An 18,300-nucleotide genomic window follows, 5' to 3' on the forward strand; every position below is an offset into this window, starting at 1 on the left:
TAATTCCACACATTTTCATCCTTTTTACTCAGAACATTTTACACTTCACACAAAATAAAACCCTCTCAACCCAATCCCGTCCCTACAACCTATTTAATCAAATTATTATTTATATCTTATACTGCACTGTAACTTTTTATTTTCTATCTCCTTCATGAAAGTTTTTAATTACTCTTTACTGTTTTATGTTAATCGTTTTGAATTGTCTTGTTGCTGAAATGTGCTATAGAAATAAAGTTGCCTTGTCCTACAACCTCCAGCCTGTCAGTCTGTCACCAGGGCATAGAAAACACTGTGGTGCCCGCCTGTCTATGAGGGAGTGTAATGTTAACCGCACTATGGTCTCTAAAAATAGAATGGGAACCAGAGCCTTAAAGGTCCTATGACATGTTGCTTTTTGGATGCTTTTATATAGGCTTTAGTGGTCCCCAAATACTGTATCTGAAGACTCTTTTATATAGACCTTAGTGGTCCCCTAATACTGTATCTGAAGTCTCTTTTATATAGACCTTAGTGGTGCCCTAATACTGTATCTGAAGTCTCTTTTATATAGTCTGTAGTGGTCCCCTAATACTGTATCTGAAGTCTCTTTTCCCGAAATTCACCCTTGGTGCAGAATTACAGCCACTAGAGCCAGTCCCGAATGACCTTTCCTTAGGATGTGCCTTACTGTGTCTGTGGCTATTGAGGAGGAGAGAGGGGGCAAGGTGGAGGGGGTGTGTGGGGTGTGTGGAAACTCTCTCCAAATTTCAGAGTAAACTTAAAACTCTCCTCTTTGATAAAGCTTATAGTTTAGGAGTGAGGAGTGGCATCGTTGCCCTATACCGGCAGGGGAGGGTGTATAGACACGCACGGTACTCCAGTCGAGATGGTGGTGGTAATGCACCTGAAGCTGTAACTGACAAAAACATCCACAAGAGAAATAGCTTTAGTTTCAGTTACAACAACAACACTTCAGCTAATAGCCATTAACACATACATGCATAAACTATTACACATGGAAGACTTGCAACATTGGTCACTCATCTCTTCATCTTTTTTTCTGTGCTCCTCTACTCTGTTTTGCATCTATGATCTGCTCTCTGTGTGTTACTAGCTGTGCATGTAGCAGAGCTTATTCTTTATTCCATCCAGCTGAACTTCAGGTAATTATCACAGACCCTGGTTGTGTGTCAGTAAAGAATATGATCTATCATGTGTTTTGTTTGTTTCACTCAAACATTAAAATTCACACCTATACTTCACTTCCTCTAACAGACAGAACAAAAAAAGTGTCCGGTCCAACAACAGTTCCTGTTTCTGAGAGTTGTTAATGCAGATTTGCACAGATATGTTTATTTTCTGCAATGTGAGTCATATTTGAAGTTAAGCGGGACTTTTTGTCTAACATTAATAGCTGTATCAGGATGTGCATCTGTCTTAGTGGTTTGTGCTGCAGCCACTTCCTGTGTTAAAGGAGTGACCAACTTAAAGACAGACAGTGAGATGGAGAATACGTTCAGTTCAGTTTTTAGTTTGTCAAGATGTCTGCATATACTGTTACTGCTCAATGTTTGAGCCTGAATGTGAGATATAACAGAAACGTCCAAGAGAACAATGGAGAGGAAGAGGAGAGGCAGGTGGTGATATTAGAGGATGAAGAGCATCACGCTGATCTCGGGCCACAAAGAGCCAGTAAGTCTGAAATGATAATTGTTGTAAAGGGGAAGTTCATGTCAGTTTACGTGTGGCTTTATAACAATTAGATAATGAATAAGATTTCACAATTAATCAATCAATCCACCATTGGTCACCATTAACTGTGGGTTATTATCAGGTTTCCTAGTGCTGTAATCAGGTGCCTCGTGAGTCATTCTTATTGTTCAAACTTCAAACATAATAAAACATGTTCTGATGTATTGTGTCTCTGTAGGACCACACACTCAAAACAACCCTGCAGCCAACAACAGAAGGTGTTTCAAAGCTACTGCAGTGACTCTGGGAGGGTTTTATCTTCTGATGTTGGCTGGACTCTTCATTCGCCGTAAGGAATTATGTTTTTATTATTAACTGTCATATCTTAAAGGAGACTGTCAGTTGCTGCCCATCAAGTGGAGTATGTTTGCTAAAAGATATCTCAGCGTCTATATTTTTTTAAGACGACTTAGTTCATGGAGTGGACAAAGATATGCTACTATTTTACAAGGCAGCCACTGAATCTATTGTTCGTTATGGCATTATGTTTGGTTCGGTAACCTGTCCGTTAAATTAAAATCACAGCTCCAAAACTTGATAAAAAGGACTGGAAAAATAATTAGCTAAATGCCACCAACTCCTCTTCAGGAGGTCTTCGAGTAGGCGGTGAGGAAACAGGGTCTCAAAATTACCAATGACACAAATCACGTCCTATAGTGACATTGAGCTGATGCCTTCAGGCAGAAGGTACAGGTTGCCGAACTGCGATATAAATTCTCATTCACAATCAAATTAATGAATAATAACAGATAATATGTGTGTATGTGTGTGTATTGGCTGCAGTGATGTATGTGAGACAAATACTAAATAAGACTTGTGGTACTTAACATTATTTTTATCTGATGTGCAATGATAGGGTAATAGTGCAATATTTTTCATATATATATTAATATATGCTATGTTGAATTTGATATTGTATTATTCAATTGGGCATTGTGCAATACAAAAGTTATTGCCACAGCATGATTTAACAGGAAATGTGAAATGAATACAACTTTTGTATTCATGAAACAGCAAAATTTCAAAATGGCTCATTTGGTGCATTTTTATGCATATACAGTACAGCCAAAAGTTTGGACACACCTTCTCATTCAATGTGTTTCTTTATTTTCATGACTATTTACATTGTAGATTCTCACTGAAGGCATCAAACCTATGAATAAACACATGTGGAATTATGTACTTAAAGGGGTGATAGAATGCAAAACCGATTTTACCCTGTCATAGTTGAATAACGACAGTTCGGTGGGTAAATGGGACATACATAGAAGCTCAAAATCCCATTGACACCCCTTTACTATGAAAATCTCATATTTTGAAACTGCCGCTGAAAACGGGGCGAATCTCAACAAAGCTAGTGTTGCTGCGTAAGCATCTCAAAATCCGGAACCTTTGTCACAGCCATGGGTGTATTAAGAGAACGGTCACCCCCAACATTTACATAGGCTACACAACTGACCTGAGATCAGGTAGTTTTCTGAATCTAGCTAGGTCACGCAGATCTCTGCTATTCCATTACAAAATTCACTTCTGAAACTTTGTTGCGAGAAATCAAACATATAAAGCTCAAATATGGGGGCCGTTTACGAAAATGGATGGCTAATTGCAAAATTTCTCCCGACTGTGTGTCGGAGTTTAAGCGCCGGTGCTGCCTTGGGTTGCTACATCGCCGTCCCGACCGGCAGTGTCAGCGAAGCTTGTTACCGGCAATCTTTTACCGCAGCCCGCAGATTCCAGTTAATCTTATAATGGGTATGTGTGTTGAGTTATTTAAACAAACAATCGGGAAATAAACGCCTCTTGTCCGGGAGTCTCATTGATAGAGCCACGGTGAGATGGAGTCCATCAATGAGAGCTAGCTAGCCTCCTCCTAACTCTGACATTCACAAAAATACATTCAATTGAAATCTGAAATCGGACAAGTGTTAGCTAAGCTTTGTAAGACCTTGAGGAATCTGTAATAGTCATGCCGTGATGAAATTCAAAATATACTTTAGTTATGCGAAAGTGAGCAAGCTGCGATATTTCCCCATTGTAATGAATGGGACATATAGCAAGCAGCTGCTCGTCCTACAAAGACGCATTGCGTTCATAAAAATGCCTTAAAATCAAATCGGACACAACGGTTAGCTTTATAAGACATTGGGGAATCATGTTATATAAGTGGCGTGAAGAAATTAAAACTGTAAATATAATTTAGTTATGGCGACAGTGTAGCTAGCTAGCTGCAGTATTTCCCCATTGTAATGAACGGGACATATAGCAAGCAGCTGCTCGTCCTACAAAGACGCCTCGCGTTCATACAATTGCCTTAAAATCAAATCGGACACAACGGTTAGCTTTATAAGACATTGGGGAATGATGTTATATAAGTGGTGTGACGAAATTCAAACCGTAAATATATTATAGTTATGCCGGCAGCTGGCCGCGGAGCCCCGATAGTGCAGTATCCACAAAGGGTGACTTTGCGCTGGGTATGGAGCCCAGCAGGCTGCCGCTTTCGTCAGACTGTGTGGAGCTCCTAAAGTCCGACCGTCTTACCAAATTTGCAATTAGCCATCAATTTTTGTAAACGGCCCATATTTCAGCTTTATATAGTTGATTTCCGCTAAAAAGTCTCAGAAGTAAATTTAGTAATGAAACATTGCAGTGTCTGGAATATGAGATTCTGTCGCTTCTCTAATGTATGTGTTGTATGGGATTCGCTCAACCAATCAGCGCGTCTCTAATGTGTCGTATGGCAAGTCGCTCAACCAATCAGCGCGCAGCTCATCTAAATATTCATGACCATACCATATTTGGAAGAAAAGCTCTTGTTACAAATAGGGCCAAAACACAGGGATGCATAAGGGCCAATAAAATATCAACCAGGCCATTTTCAGCCCAACCAATGTTACATACCCCATTAGGAGACCATAAGGAACAGTGTGACATACCCTATATAATCATTCTATCACCCCTTTAACAAAAAAGTGTGAAATAACTGAAAACATGTCTTATATTTTTAGATTCCTCAAAGTAACCACCCTTTGCTTTTTTGATAACTCTGCAAAACCCCTTGGTGTTCTCTCAATGAGCTTCATGAGGTAGTCACCTGAAATGGTTTTCACTTCACAGGTGTGCCTTGTCAGGGTTAATTAGTGGAATTTTTTCCCTTATTAATAAAAAAGCAAAGGGTGGCTACTTTGAAGAATCTAAAATATAAGACATGATTTCAGTTATTTCACACTTTTTTGTTAAGTACATAATTCCATATGTGTTCATTCATAGTTTTGATGCCTTCAGTGAGAATCTACAATGTAAATAGTCATGAAAATAAAAGGAACACATTTGAATGAGAAGGTGTGTCCAAAATTTTTTGGCCTGTACTGTAGCTCTCAGTTCCGGCCCCGCTACCAGATGGGTGTGACCCATGAATTTGCTGGGAGGCAGTGGGAGCACTGCTCCCCTGGTGGCTGAAACAGGTAATTGCATTGTTTAAAAACATTAGTGGAATAATTATGTCTGGCATGACCAGATATTTTATAAATATTTTAAATAACACAAAACAACTAAATGGTGGTAGGTAATACATCTGATTTTATATGCTGCCTTAGTAAAAAAAAAGATTAGCCTACCTGGCTGGCACGATCTGTTATCACCAAGTAATTAACGGTCCATGATCAATGACAAAGTTGGTTGCCCTGGATTAACATTATAACCAACCAATCAGTGGCACATTTTGATTGTGATGTGGGCAAATGAATACACACAAGAAGACTGTCTAATCAAGTTCAAGTACTTTATTGTCATGCACTCAAAAGGGTGGTTTTCCTGGAAGACAGCAATTGAGATCAAGGTAAAACGCAGCAGCAGGTTAAAATAAGAGTCCAGGTTTCGATAAGAATACTGTGAACATCTTTCTGCTGGCGTGGCATCACAAAAACTTCAAGTTTGGCTTTCTTGGATCCACATTTTCTTTTTTCTTCATTGATGACCGCTTTTTAAATAATGTCCTCCATTTCTGAAAGAAAAGAGCACATGGTTTTACCTCCACAGACTTTACTCACAATACTTTCCATTATAGAGTTAATAAATAACTCAGCAGCTAAAGTTAACCTAACTGGGTATTTGAAACAAAACCAAAACGTAAGCCAATTGCCCTGATAGATTAGCATACCTGTCAAGTATCCCGTTTTGGCCGGGAAAGTCCCGTATTTTACCCTTCTTTCCCGCCGTCCTCCCGTATTAGTATTTTCCCGTAAATCTCCCGTATTTTAACCTGCGTTATTAAAAAATAATACAATACATAAAACATTCCCAATCTGAGCTCTGTCACTAGCCTCGCGATAACTGCCACATGCAGTAGCCTACTACAGGTACTGTAGGTGGCAGTTGTCGCGAGTTTAGTGTGTGAGGTCAGATGATGAGAGACGGATGATGGACGCTACGACAGAGACGGTGCGCTGCCAAAACTTATGAAGGCTTTACTATGCATTCCCCATAGCAATGCAAGTTGAGAAAGGGTGTTTAGCATGGTACGAAAGATTGTTACAGAGGAGGACGTTAGACAACAGAACTGTTTGCGCTCTACTCTCATGTAAACCACTCTGTAAACCACTCTGGCCCAGCCCACAAATACACTCCTTCCAAAACAATCTTAAAGAATGCAAAGTCTGCAACAAATTTATACAATAACTCACTAAAAGAGTAAAGAAAAGTTATGTGAAATGAAAAGAAAAACTGTAAAAGAAAAGCAATATGAAATGAAAAGAATGTGTGGAATGAAAATAAAATGTAAAGACAAGCAATGTTATAAATTGTAAATGTTTTCAGAATTCTGCATCAAGTGGTGATTTTAGCTTTCTTGTACACCTGTCTTAAAATGTAAGGGATACTGGAGCTTGGTTGGGGTGGTGGGACTGCCTCCGGTGGGCGCCGGAAAAATTTCCCTTATTTTCAAATCCAAAACTTGACAGGTATGGATTAGCCTTAGGTGACTTGAACAACAGTCTATAGATTGCATAATGCCAGAGTTATGATTTAATAACAGATAATTACTGTAATGGCTGTAATGCTGTGATTGTCCAGGACAAACAATAAACAACAGTCCAGGATGTATGTGATGCTGTAGTGGTCCAGGATCAACACTTAATCACTTGCAGCTAATTGTAGCATTGCACATATAAGTTTCAAATGCTATCAACTTTGATTAAAACACAATGCTAAGGTGTTTTGTCTGTAATGTTAGTTATGCAAAAAATGTCTATGGACTCACACAGGCTTAGCATGAACATTTTAGTAGTAAGCTACCTTTAGGCTAGTTCATACCACCACAAGTCTGCTAGCACACTAGCTGGTCATGCTAGCTAGCCTGTTTTCCATATGATTACAGTGGTTAGCCTAATGACCGACATTCCATCTTGTTAAGAGATATAACTGGACAGTGATATTTTATTTCTTATCAATATCACACGTGGTAGCTCAACCCTTTCCATTTGAATTACTGCTAGCACACTAGCTGGTCATGCTAGTTATCTTACTAACTTGTTTAGCCTAGCTACACATCAACTCTATAATGTTTTTGAAGACGTTCAATTTCTTGGAAGTAGGCTAAATCTTACCTGTTAAGCACGATAGTGAAGCATCGGCGGCAGCTCTGGAACGGGCGGCCGTTACGATAGCGAAACTGGCAGACGTTTTTTTTTATTTACCATCACGTCGCACTATTAATGACATCACAATCAAAAACGTACCGCGATTGGTTGGGTTATAATGTTAATCCAGGGCAACCAACTTTGTCATTGATCCTGGACTGTTAATAACTTGGTGATATCAGATCGTGCTACCTGGCTGATGGGAGCAGCAGGCCGGTAAAAACGAAAATTACTGTTGCACTATGTCTGCAAATCTTGCCTTACCAACGTTAACAGCTAACAAAAATGTTTTCTAAATGCCATGTATATACATTTGATGTCAGCTTACTAATTGATTGTGCGCTTTGTGTAGATTTGGACTTGTATACGTTTTATTCCACATTGTTTTCAACAGTGAAGTGGAGAGGCCTTGTTCACCTGTTTGGATCTGTCTGGTGAATGTGACGCTCGTAGTATAGGACTTGCTGGATACACCGTGACTCTATTTGTGGATCTACTGATCGCTGTGGATTACTTTTTTTTTGTGTCATTAGATTACGGAAAAATACAGATCTTTTTTCTTAACGTTTTATGTGATTTGCTTCGTTTCTGCGTTTGGAGAGGCATCTCAACAGACGTCGTGGCTGTAAAAAATAAGTGGCAACTGCACGTCTTTACCATGTGCTAACCAGTACAGAAGGCATCCATAAATTGATGGGGAGGGTCATGCCTCTTTTCGCAATCATTTTGGAGGGTCATAGAAATTTTTTCACTGGCGAAGGGAGGGTCAAGTCTATTTTTACTAAAGGTCCCAAAACTCCTCAGGTGGCCCTTTTATATAAATAACAAACAGTCCCTTATCTTATCTCTTATCTTACATGTCATAAAAACATATTTTTCCAGTTCTTATATACATTTGGGTATCTGGAGTGTCTACCATCCAAACAACTGTGAAATAAGACAACTCTGTTAGTTTTTTTCACGGCTGCCAAATGAGGAAACGTGATTCAACAAGCTATTCACATTTGACTTCCCTTCCTCTGTCACAGTCAGGCTCATTAGAATATACCGCCCCCGACTGAGTATCTCTACCCACGGCTTAAAAACTACCTTCTGCATAGCTGCGCCATAATTTTTTTAAAAAGCCAATCGGAGCAGACTGGGCTTTTACAGAAGGAGGGGTCTTAAAGGTCCCATGACATGGTGCTCTTTGGATGCTTTTATATAGGCCTTAGTGGTCCCCTAATACTGTATCTGAAGTGTCCTTCCCGAAATTCAGCCTTGGTGCAGAATAACAGACACTAGAGCCAGTCCCACAATGAGCTTTCCTTAGGATGTGCCATTTTTGTGTCTGTAGCTATTGAGGAGGAGAGAGGGGGGAAAGCCATGATGTCTCTCTCTCTCTCATGGGTGGGCCAAATTCTCTGGGTGGGCAAAGCAGAGAAAGGGGAGGTAACCTTACTCCTTATGACCTCATAAGGAGAAGATTCTAGATCGGTCCATCTGAGCTTTCATTTTCTCAAAGGCACAGCAGGATACCAAGAGCTCGGTTTACACCTATCACCATTTCTAGCCACTGGGGGACCATAGGCAGGCTGGGGGAACGCATATTATTGTTAAAAACCTCATAACGTCAAATCTTCATGCCATGAGACAAGAGCTAAAGCAGAGGTTGTGGTTCTTGTTCACACCTGATGCTTCAGTTAAGAAGTCAGTGATCCTCTATTTACTACATCTCAACATATACGGCAGGTTAAAGGACAGACACACCAAATAACTACATTCTAGTTTGAAATAATGTAATAGTGTAACATTTCATTATACACAGGATTTATAACTTAATTCTCTTGTTGTTCTGTTTCTTATTTTGTTGTGGTTTTCACCAGGTATTTATTTAGTTGATTTGCTCTTTCAAAGTTTCAAATTCTTATTTTACATTATTTTTAATAAAGGCTCACCTTATCTTATATTTCAGTCACTTTGCTGCAGACCAGATACGACCAACTGAGCAAAAACTACAGTCAGTTCCAGAATGAAGTAAAGCAGCTGAAGGACAGAACTGAAGGTGAAAAAACTTGAAAACCAGTAAATTCCTGTCTGGCACGGATTTAGAATGCAGAGGCCCCTGGGTACAAAATCTTGGAGCCCCCCCCCCCTCCCAGAACTCATGGCCCAAACTCACACAGCATCTACATTTTTAGAAACAGTAAAAGTAAGCTGTGGGTTTTTCTTTAGTTTCAAACAAACCCACTTTCTCCAACTCCATTTCTTGTGATTTTAATTGTGACTCTATAAATATCTATAAAACAAAGGACAAAATGGAAACTATCACAGAACAAAATCAACAGAATATATTGCAATAAAGCAGATTAAAATCTATGAAAATACATCCTAATAACATAACTAAGAATAACTATAGTCATGTCTGTACAGTCTGTCAGAATCGAACTAGCTTCCCACAATAGCACAACATCAATGCTAATCTCAACAGAAAACATCCAGTCGACTCATCCCTTCCACAGAGGCAACCCAACACTAGTAAATCACACCAAAAACAAAGGCAAGAAAAAAACATAGTGGTGACCACAATTTTATCTAAAGAGCTGACTTTGGAAAAACAGCTGATTGTTGAGAACCTGTTTTAGTCTCTCTCACTCTCTCTCCCCTTTACAGAGAAACAGATGATCAACGATCTACTAGCCTAAAGTGTAACAGAGCTGTTTGTAACATTGTAATCAAATTTATTAATGAAAATAGGTTGTGTATAACTTATATATATGTATAGGCCTATACAGCTCACTCTCAGCATGAAATCTAGTTCTCAAAGTTGAGTTGCACAACTTAATGTATGGCAACTATTTTATTCTATGTCGTAATTTCCTGATATGTAATGAAACCTAACAATGTAACGCCATTGCCAATGTTGTTCAGCTCTACATCTCCACCAAATCCATCACCACTGCAACTCACTCCACTTTGACCATTTGCCCCAGTGAAATTAAATCATGGATGCAAACCAACTTTCTCAAACCCAAATTCCTCTTCAAAACATTGGACAACTTTTTCTTCACCATCTATAGCTCCACCCTGTCTCCCTCCTCACACATCCACAACATCAGGAGTTATTTTTGACAGCAACCTCTTCTTCGAAAAGCATGTCATCAAAATCACCACAACTGCCTTCTTCCACCTTAAAATCTGTATCAGTATCAGTATTATCTTATGGTTTATATGTTTGTATATTTGCACACTTTACATTTTTAGAGAAATAAGTATAGCCTACTTTATTTATTTATCATTTCTGTATTACATTATCTGCAGAAATTATTATACTTAGTGGTAACAAAACCCATATTAAATATGTAGATCTACAGTTAGGTGATTTTGGCGTTGCAGAGATGCCTGCTTGCTGTCCGATTGTCTGATATGAATGACCACACAATGATACATGTGCTTAGTGTCTGACACAGCAAACTAATTCTTCACTGGTAAGACCAATATACTGTAATAACGTTCAAATAAAAAAAACATAATAACATATTGTGAATAGGGCTAAGTGATTTAATCAGCGGAAGGTTCTAAAAATATTAAAAACAACAAAGCTATACTTTACCGATTTTCTGCAGTGAACTGACGTAAAAAGAGAAAAGAAATAGGCTACTTTTAAAATATTAGGTGAAATTTGATGTGAAAGTACCCTCAACTAGAATGACTCCCACATATGATACATTAATAAGCCTAGACCACATATCTGGTCATAAAAATGTCTATTAATACAACAACGTTACATGATTTAAAAAGCAACATAGCCCTGTCATATGGGGACAGAGCAGAGGTGCTGGACTCTAGCTGAAAAAATATTTATTTAGGTGGTGGGTCAGATTTGGAAGGCTTTGGTGCAGATCGGGGTATCTATGATAATCAGGTTTTTAATAAGTGGAAAAAGTAGTAGATAGACCTACATTTTGAGGCTGTCAAACTGCGGAGTTGGAGACCGTGGTGGGGGGGAACCATTTGAACAGGTGTCAGTCACTCCAGCTGTGGTTCTCTGTCATGTCCTGCTGCTGGTGCTCAGGGTGTTAATGTTGTTCTAATTGTTCATCTGAAATAGCAAGGCTGGATGTTGTGCTGAACTCCTCATCGCTAGCATCACCGCAGGCGCTGCCAGGCTCTTTATTAGCGTCAAGCCGACTTCTGAAAAAAGTGGAGATGGTTGGAATATTACTCCTAATTAAATCCTCTCTGCTATATTTCTCCCTTTTAGCTTTCCATTTTGTGGCTCCACTGCTCCACCGTTTGTTTTCCATGTTTTTTTGTCGATGTCCTCATATTCTTTCACTCTATCCTCCACCGCCTGTCTTGCCGCTATCAACAGTTTCCGCGGTAACCTGACTCGTAGTCATCAGACACAGCCGACAAAGCCAAAAAACTGATCATGATACTTTTTTGTGTGCAACTAAATTATTGTTAACACACATAGCCTACACACAAACACACACTAATTAATTAATTTTATTTTAATTTAAAATAAAAATAAATAAAAAGTTAGCTAGTGGGGTCTTGGAGGCCCCCTAGAAGTCGCAGGCTCCCGGGCACCGGCCCAATCGGCCCGGTGGTAAATCCAGCCTTGACTCTTGCATTATACACATTTACATCATAGATCTTGATTGTGTAATTAAAGTTGATTATAACTGTTTCATGCTGTTAAACTGTTTTGCTGATGATGTGAATAGTTCTGTTAGAGACGGTTAATTACAAATGAGATATAAAACCTGAGTGAAAATTCTAATTATTTACAGAGTAAACATCCTGAAAAGGGAAACGTAACAGAGGAAAGAAAGATCTTTAAGTAAAGAGTAAAAATGCAAGTCTGATCACTTTGACACTGAATGATGTGAAATATGTCTTTAAAACTTGTTTGACTTTAAGAGATGCGGTGTCCTGATGGATGGACAAGATTTGGACGCAGTTGTTACTTTAAATCTAAAGAGGAGAATACTTGGGATGGAAGCAGAGCTGACTGTAAGAAGAGAGGAGCAGATCTGGTCGTCATAAACAACGAAGAAAAACAGGTGAGTGTGTTTGTTTCTGATTTTAGAGAAAAATAAATTTAATGGAAATATTTAAATATACATAATGTCAACTTGAAATCTTTGGAAAATGACCTTGAAACGTGTAATTTCCTTTTTAAAATGACTTCTGATGAAATAAAATGTAAGTTAACTGTCTTATGAGCTTTAAAAGTGCACTTCCTCATGTATTCTCTGTTTCTCTGCTGATTATAAATGTCTTTCTTCACTTTCCTCCATTACTAATGTGTGTTACTGTCATGCTGTTGGGTCCAGTCCTCAGTGTGTGGTGGACCGAGGGATCCCTCTTGTGTTTGTTGTGGCTGATGAAGTCACAAGATGACTTTACTACAACAGAAATGCTGAACTGTGAACAGAGAAATGATTGTTGTCTCTCGTCAACTTCTAGAAGGTTGTCTCTGAGCTGAGTGATGATGGAAAGTTCTGGATTGGTCTACGCCATGAATGGAGACAAGGAGAATGGAGATGGGAATGGGTGGACAGATCACCGCTGACAAAAATGTGAGACATTTTAAAGATTTTTGGTTTCCATCACAATTCCATCATGGTCACTGTTTACATTGAAAGATTCTGTGTAGGTTGGTCTCCCCGGATAGATAGAGAGAGAGAGAAAGAGAGAAAGAGAGAGAGAGAGAGAGAGAGAGAGAGAGAGAGACAGAGACAGAGAGGGGGGGGGGGGACAGAGGGAGAGAGGGACAGAGAGAGGGACAGGTAGAGAGAGTGGAGGGGGAGAGGGACAGAGAAAGGGAGAGAGAGAGAGGAGAGAAAGAGAGAGAGAGGGAGAGAGAGAGGGGGACAGAGAGAGAGGGACAGAGAGAGAGAGAGAAGGGAACAGAGGGAGAGAGAGAGATGGGGACAGAGAAAGGGACGAGAGAGGGACAGGTAGAGAGAGAGTGGAGGGGGAGAGGGACAGAGAAAGAGAGGAGAGAAAGAGAGGAGAAAGAGAGAGAGAGGGAGAGAGAGAGGGGGACAGAGAGAGAGAGGGACAGAGAGAGGGACAGAGAGAGAGAGAGAAGGGAACAGAGGGAGAAAGGGAGAGAGAGAGACAGAGGGACAGAGGGAGAGATGAAAAGCTTCTGTAGTTTGTGACTCAATCACAATGTAAAGTCTATGGGACAGGCTGCTGATCTTATGAAAAGAGACAGTAGGGGCAGAACACAATGAAAGGACGCCATCTTGGTGTTAGATATTCAAAAACACATCATTACTTCTTTTTTGGGGATGATTTCTGTAAATAAAACCCTTAAACGAAAACAGAGATTCGGGAGCACTGAACAAGGTTCCATTCTTTTATTAGTAGTCACAGATTACATTGATTTACAAAACTGAATCTTAAACGAGTTATTAAAATAATATTAATCACAGATAATATGAATATTTAAAGTGAAATGCAACCGTTTACTTTGAACTAACAATCAGGAGTTTCAGCTGTTTGATAAAAGGACGATTTTATTTATTATTTACATTTTATTTGTCTGACAGGTTCTGGGCATCAAGACAGCCTTGCTATGACTGTTACCTGTATGCTGCAACATCCTGCTGTCGACAAGGAAAATGGACACAAGGATATTATAATGATTATAAGAACTGGATCTGTGAGAAAAAGATCTGAACTCTTTGATGACAGAGAGGTGTGTAGTGTTGGGATCAGCTTTGTTAAATCAGACCAATTCTTTAACATTTACTCAGCTGTTTATTCTGTGTTGCTAAGTAACCTGGATTATAGAGATATTGTTCCTCTGCCCTTCATAGTTCACAATCTGGTTAGAAGTCATGTGTACTTACTCTGTAGTCCTACAGGATTATTATAATAAAAGCTAATAAAAACATGAATTAGCAGGTTGTCTTTACCTTGGTTTATGTAGTTGATAATAACGTTTGTAATCAGTTAGTTAGAAGTTTGTCCTTAGAACATTTTACACTCCACACAAAATAAAACACAGCCCTACCTCCATCTCCCCTCCCAACCCGTCCTCACAACCAATTAAATCATTGTTATTATTATTATTATTATTATTATTATATTTTCACGCTGCACTATGTCCTTAACCTAACTATTGTATTTGTATCTTTTTTATTTTTTAGTCTGTATTCCTGTGTGTAAAGCATTTTGAATTGTCTTGTTGCTGAAATGTGCTATAGAAATAAAGATGCCTTGTCCTACAACCTCCAGCCTGTCAGTCTGTGTTTTTTTGTGTAAAAATACTTCTAATACGTTCCTGAAACAAACCGAGCACCCAGGAGGAGAATAAAAGGATATACTGTATTTATATATATATGGGCGAAGACCGGAGGAGCAGGGGAGGAGGAGGGTGGTGCTCGTATCCTGAAATGACAACTGAGCAGCAGAGAGAGAGACAGGTTTAAAACAGGGAAGTCGTGCAGTGATTGGCTCGTGAATTTCATGGCTGCTTCTGATTGGTTAAGACTAAAGTGAACCCCTCTACAGCTGATCCATTCAGTGGAGTGAGGAGTGATTATGTTTAGGAAGTCATCCTGAAAGAATTTGCGCTCAGCTCCATTTCAATCAGGAGACTTCATTTCGAATATGTGATGATTTATTGTACATGTGCGTGAAATGTACAGTAGTCTTTGGAGATTAGACTCCATCATTTAAAAATTCGGAGAAACTTTTAAAAAGGGGTAGGGCCGAAGTATGAACCCCCAAAAGAATGTGGCGAGAACTTGGTGAACGAAACGTTCCTATCTGATATCATGATGAAATTGAGAATGATACAGACTGGTATGAAATTAGCCGCATTTGGGCCCGTTAGAATAGCCGGCCAAGAAATATACAACAGTAAGTGAATATATTGAGGATGATGAAAATAACAATAACAATGATAGTGGCAATGATGTTATAAAAAGCAGAATATAGACGAACAATAATAATAAAATGAAGATGAAGTTGATGAGGAGGATGATTTGCATAGAGATGTTTCATGACTTAAACCTCGGGCCGAAGTATGAACCCCCAAAAAGAATGTGGCGAGAACTGGGTGAACCAACGTTCCTATATGATGTCATGGTGAAACAGAATGATACCGCGTGTAATGGAATTAGGCCGCAATTGAGGCCGTCAAGAGTAGCAGACCAGGAAAAGGATACGACAGGAAATGAATATTGACAACGACGATGATGATGATGATGATGATGATGATAAATCATAAGGAAGACAGAACGAGGCAAGTGAAGACAAAGATAGGGAGGATGCAGATGACGATGATTACGTGGAGGCGTTTCGCAATTTAAACCTCGGCCGCTGCGACCGGGTTAGGCTACCCTTGAAGTCGGCGTGGAACTTGAACCTTGGTTGTTGCGACCAGGTTTGACTGCGCTTAATGTCGGCATGGCGACTTAAACCTCGGCTGCTGCGTCCGGGTTTGGCTACCCTTGAAGTCGGCGTGCGACTTGAACCTCGGTTGCTGCGTCCGGGTTTATATTTATTCATTTTGATTTATATACGTATGATCGTCGCCCGGTGGTCGGGTGTGTAAATAAGAATAAAGCATGAGAAGATGAGATGCTGACATACGATTATGCAAAATCCCTCAATGAATGTGAGAATGAATCAGAGATCATAAACACACCACCACCAGTTATATGCATGCTTACTAGGATTATGCCTGTGAGATCTCTGGGTTGCGAGGATGTTGCCGACGTCAGGACGAATGTAAGAGACTAAGTAGAGGAAGACCATCTGCCAAGTTGTTGCAGGTACGTACATGAATGCCTTGATAAGCCCCATGGAGGCCACCCCTATTCTGAATACTTAGAAGATTCTACCCGAAGTTAGCCGGGAAAACCTCTAGAATGAGCCTGGCAATGAGTAGTTGTTCATAGATTAAAGCGCAGAGTAGAGTCTGCGTGTAAATGAAAAGAAGCAGCGTCTCCGCGTTTTGAAATTTAGTGTTATAAGGAGTACACTTGATGAGGTCAAATGTCATGAGTTAGCTGCGTACAAGGTCAGCGAAAATGTCACTTAATGCACTGCATAGATAAGTTACATGTGGTATTTACCCATGCTGCAAGAAAACCAGGTGAACATGCAGAATATGAAGTCTAGCTGCCGTGCTGCAAAGACAATGTGTAAAACATGCGCATAATGAGACATTGATACGATGAGATCCATAGGGTGTAGCAAATAGGAGAATTCCATTGCAAGATGAATGCTGTTTAACATAATGCAGAGATGAACTGTACGACTTGCTGCCAAATTCGATCAATGGCATAAGACAATAACGACCACCGTTTGACCTGTAAGCTGGACTACCACCACCTAACGTAGGATAGGGATTCCCCAAAATGTAACTAGCCAAAGAAAAACCAGTGCCACGCAGGTATAGTTAACATAGTGCCTTAGTAGTACCCAGATACCAACTGACACTAGAGTGGCTAAGACATAGAAGCCATCTGCACTTTGACGATTATGAGAAGCAAGTGAATGCAGACCACGACAATTTAAATGTGTCGACATGCCTAAACTAATCTTTAATAAGATAGAAAGTGTCTGGGTAGATACAGAAAATACTCACCTTCAGCGGGCATCGCAGAATCTAGGTAAAAGTAAACGAAACAGACATAGGATACTGCAAGAAGGATCAATGACATAGGAGGCTGCAATGACCACAAAGCAGACATGAGGTCACGCGACCCATATGCACCATGCTGAGGTTGGCGCGCCCATGAGTAAGAAACACACTTTAATGATGCAAGACCAACCGCCGAGATCAGCCATGACCGAAATATTGCGTAGTGATTAGACACCTGGGCTGCCACTGGTTCCGACACATGTACCGGGAATCAGTCAGACTCTGATTTGCAGGACTTGCACAAATACGTTGCCAACATAGTAAAGTCAGTGGAAATAAACAATTCTTATCTTAGTAAATAAAAGTAATAAAACGTAAAACTCGATGAGGTCCCCGCAGATATAAGATAAAATAAAAGTAAATAGCTGATGCGAGCAATGCAGCTTGTTAGATAGATGGTCAACAGTAATTAAACTTGTCAAACAACGATGTGACGCCACCGTACAATATGAATATTGCGCTGAGAATACTTGCCTGGAAGACCATACAAGAATATTATGAACGTGCGCTACCCAACCGTGAGTGAGCATAAGCACGAACGATAGCAACCAGGCAGACGACAATGAGTGTAATTTGTACAAATGCAGAATATAAGTGCCATGTACTTTTGCTGACGTCAGCATGACTACTGACAATACGCGACAGCTCCGAAGACAACCCTGAACACGTGTCATTCCCTAGCGGGAAAAGAATCTTGCCCCTGCCCGAGTAGCAGAACGTACTATAAGCCCAGAAAAATATGGGACAAAAACACAAACCTATGCCCATTCAAAGCTAACAAGCACTCACCCGAGGTAGCATTCCAGTGACTGCTATAGCTGACGTCACGTGCCCAGTAACTTACAGCTGAAGCGTTGAATACTTAATTAGTAGGCTACATCTTATATGCAGAACTCGACAATGTAGAGATGCTCCATGCCACATGGTGTGCTCCATACAGACGTTTTTATGGAAAAAGGCTGCCGGTAGCTGGTAAGATAAATAACTAATGGTTAAATAGCATTCTAGGTAGCAACAATACCCCTTACCGACATTAAGTCCTAGCAAGTAACTTTAATCTCCGTCTCAGCGAAAATGAAATTATTGAGATTACCCATGCACACCACCAAATGACTAGCAACGTCGGACGCCAGCTCGTACCACGACCACGTAGGCAAGCTCAGGTTGCCGCACGCAGTAGCGCACAGCCCTAACCACATAATAAACAGTCCATGGCCCTAACATACTTCACTGTCACCTACCAGGCCTAATACATCCATGGGCCAGAGC

The 18,300-nt window shown here is 40.0% G+C and overlaps 1 protein-coding gene across 1 annotated transcript; it reads left to right on the forward strand.

Moving 5' to 3' along the window:
• The first annotated feature begins 1,523 nt into the window (after nucleotides 1-1,523).
• On the forward strand, nucleotides 1,524-14,421 carry LOC120570951 (CD209 antigen-like protein E). The gene is made up of 6 exons (XM_039819638.1): nucleotides 1,524-1,674; nucleotides 1,913-2,023; nucleotides 9,325-9,414; nucleotides 12,279-12,421; nucleotides 12,828-12,940; nucleotides 13,922-14,421. Exons 1-6 carry the CDS (start codon nucleotides 1,524-1,526, stop codon nucleotides 14,049-14,051), a joined length of 738 nt encoding a protein of 245 aa, XP_039675572.1. The 3' UTR covers nucleotides 14,052-14,421.
• Nucleotides 14,422-18,300: the final 3,879 nt, after the last annotated feature.

The sequence above is a fragment of the Perca fluviatilis genome, chromosome 13 (genome assembly GCF_010015445.1).
Source record: "Perca fluviatilis chromosome 13, GENO_Pfluv_1.0, whole genome shotgun sequence".
In the NCBI taxonomy this organism is placed as follows: domain Eukaryota; kingdom Metazoa; phylum Chordata; class Actinopteri; order Perciformes; family Percidae; genus Perca; species Perca fluviatilis.

Bases quoted from the DNA above. Each gene is read 5' to 3' on its own strand.
- LOC120570951 (XM_039819638.1), top strand. From the start codon at position 1,524: ATGTCTGCATATACTGTTACTGCTCAATGTTTGAGCCTGAATGTGAGA. The intron at 1,675-1,912 runs GTAAGTCTGAAA...GTGTCTCTGTAG, and splicing joins TCTCGGGCCACAAAGAGCCA to GACCACACACTCAAAACAAC. The intron at 9,415-12,278 runs GTGAAAAAACTT...TTTGACTTTAAG, and splicing joins GCTGAAGGACAGAACTGAAG to AGATGCGGTGTCCTGATGGA.